At 58.0% G+C, this 1418-nt stretch overlaps 1 protein-coding gene across 2 annotated transcripts in view; it reads right to left on the bottom strand.

The window, feature by feature from the left end:
- The window catches only part of Slc2a10 (solute carrier family 2 member 10), a 13409-nt gene extending 12405 nt beyond the window's left edge, over nt 1-1004 (bottom strand). For both annotated transcript variants that reach the window (XM_031372770.1, XM_031372771.1), the window contains exons 1-2: nt 954-1004; nt 721-873 (exon numbers count right to left, since the gene is read on the bottom strand). In XM_031372770.1, coding sequence (XP_031228630.1) covers nt 721-865 — 145 coding nt within the window. In that variant the 5' untranslated portion in view covers nt 866-873; nt 954-1004. The remainder of the gene's footprint in view (nt 1-720; nt 874-953) is intronic.
- Between the last annotated feature and the right edge of the window lie 414 nt (nt 1005-1418).

The raw sequence follows: 1418 nt of genomic DNA, 5'->3' as shown, positions 1-1418 counted from the left end.
CCCCACCTCCTCATCTCTGCAAAGCCCACTTCTGGACAAGGTTACAGGTCTGCCTTACTCTTCTCTACTACCCAAGGAACACAACTCCTGGCCTTCAGAGCCCTGTGCGTGCCACAGCTCGCTCACGTTCCTCACCTGGACCCCAGATCCTCAGCTGGAGACTGAGAGCGCAGTCTCCCTGTTCACTGTGTGTCCAAGCCCCTCCCTGCGCGTGGTCGGAGAAACTATCTCTTTAAGTTTCTGAGTCCAGAAAAAGATAACAGAAACCTTGATTCCCCTGCAGTGGCAAAGACCTATCCTCCTGGTTGGAACTCCTCATTAGTGGACCTGTCTCCTCTCACCCGAGTCAAATCGAACCTAGGAGTTCTGTCTTAGTCTGTCCCTGCCAGTGCCCTGTCCCTAGGGCAATACCCAGCACCAGGTGCTTAGCAACCCGCTGGCTGGCTTGGTTCGGGGTGTATGGCTCAGTCTGCAGAACTGGAGTCTCCTCAGAGCTGTGTGCAGAGCCCCCAACAGCCTCGGCACCCCAAAGCGACCAAATCTTGCGGAACTATCCCAAGGCCCTGCCAGCAGAATCGTAGTCGCTCTGGGGCTCCTTGGGGCTCCCTGCGGCGGCCAAGCCACTCCCTTGGAAGGCGGATGGACAGCGGGGGACCGCCCTGCCTTTTGCGGGGTCCGGGAAGGGGTAGGGGTAGCCCGAGATCCGTGAACACGACTTACCCATAGTTAGTGAGTAGCGCTGGACAGGCGGGCTGGACTCTGGGTCCCGCACTTCCTGGTCAAATCCCCGTTGTAGCAGTGGAGGACAAACTTTCCCCAAAGCTGGGGCCTGCGCTCTTTCCCTCCGCCACGTTGGCCAGCCCATCCTGAAGCCTGGGGGGCGGGACGGAGGGGAGCCGGGTACCGCAACAGCCAATGCTGTGGCGGCCCTGCTGCCCCACAGAGGAACTTACTTCAAGTTTCCCCGGAGAAACTGTCACTCTACAAATAGTTTCCATAGTCACTGTGGCCCACCCTTCACTAGTCTTCCCAGAGTACACACACACACACACACACACACATCCTGTGCCAGGCCTCACCCATGCACACACACACACACACACACACACACACACACACACACACACACACACATCCTGTGACTGATTGGGCCTCTCCCATGTGTACCCCCACCCTCTCACCCCACACAGCACTCTGACATCGCAGGCATTCAGCACCATTCACGGGACAGGAACATTTGCTTGGTCTTGGGCTAGCCCAGGAACAAGGCAGACAAGTTCCTTGTTCCTACCGACCTTCCTACTGAGGCAGAAGAGAATGATCTGAAGGAGTCAGAGGAGCCCACAGCACAAGGAAGGGCAGCCGCAGAGCATTAGCCTGGGCGTGGAGCCAGGCAGCTGGGGATGGCTGGGTTGGTT

Source organism: Mastomys coucha, unplaced genomic scaffold (assembly GCF_008632895.1).
Source record: "Mastomys coucha isolate ucsf_1 unplaced genomic scaffold, UCSF_Mcou_1 pScaffold15, whole genome shotgun sequence".
In the NCBI taxonomy this organism is placed as follows: Eukaryota; Metazoa; Chordata; class Mammalia; order Rodentia; family Muridae; genus Mastomys; species Mastomys coucha.
Note: the sequence above shows the minus strand (reverse complement) of the source record. Positions and strands in the feature narration are given on the sequence as shown.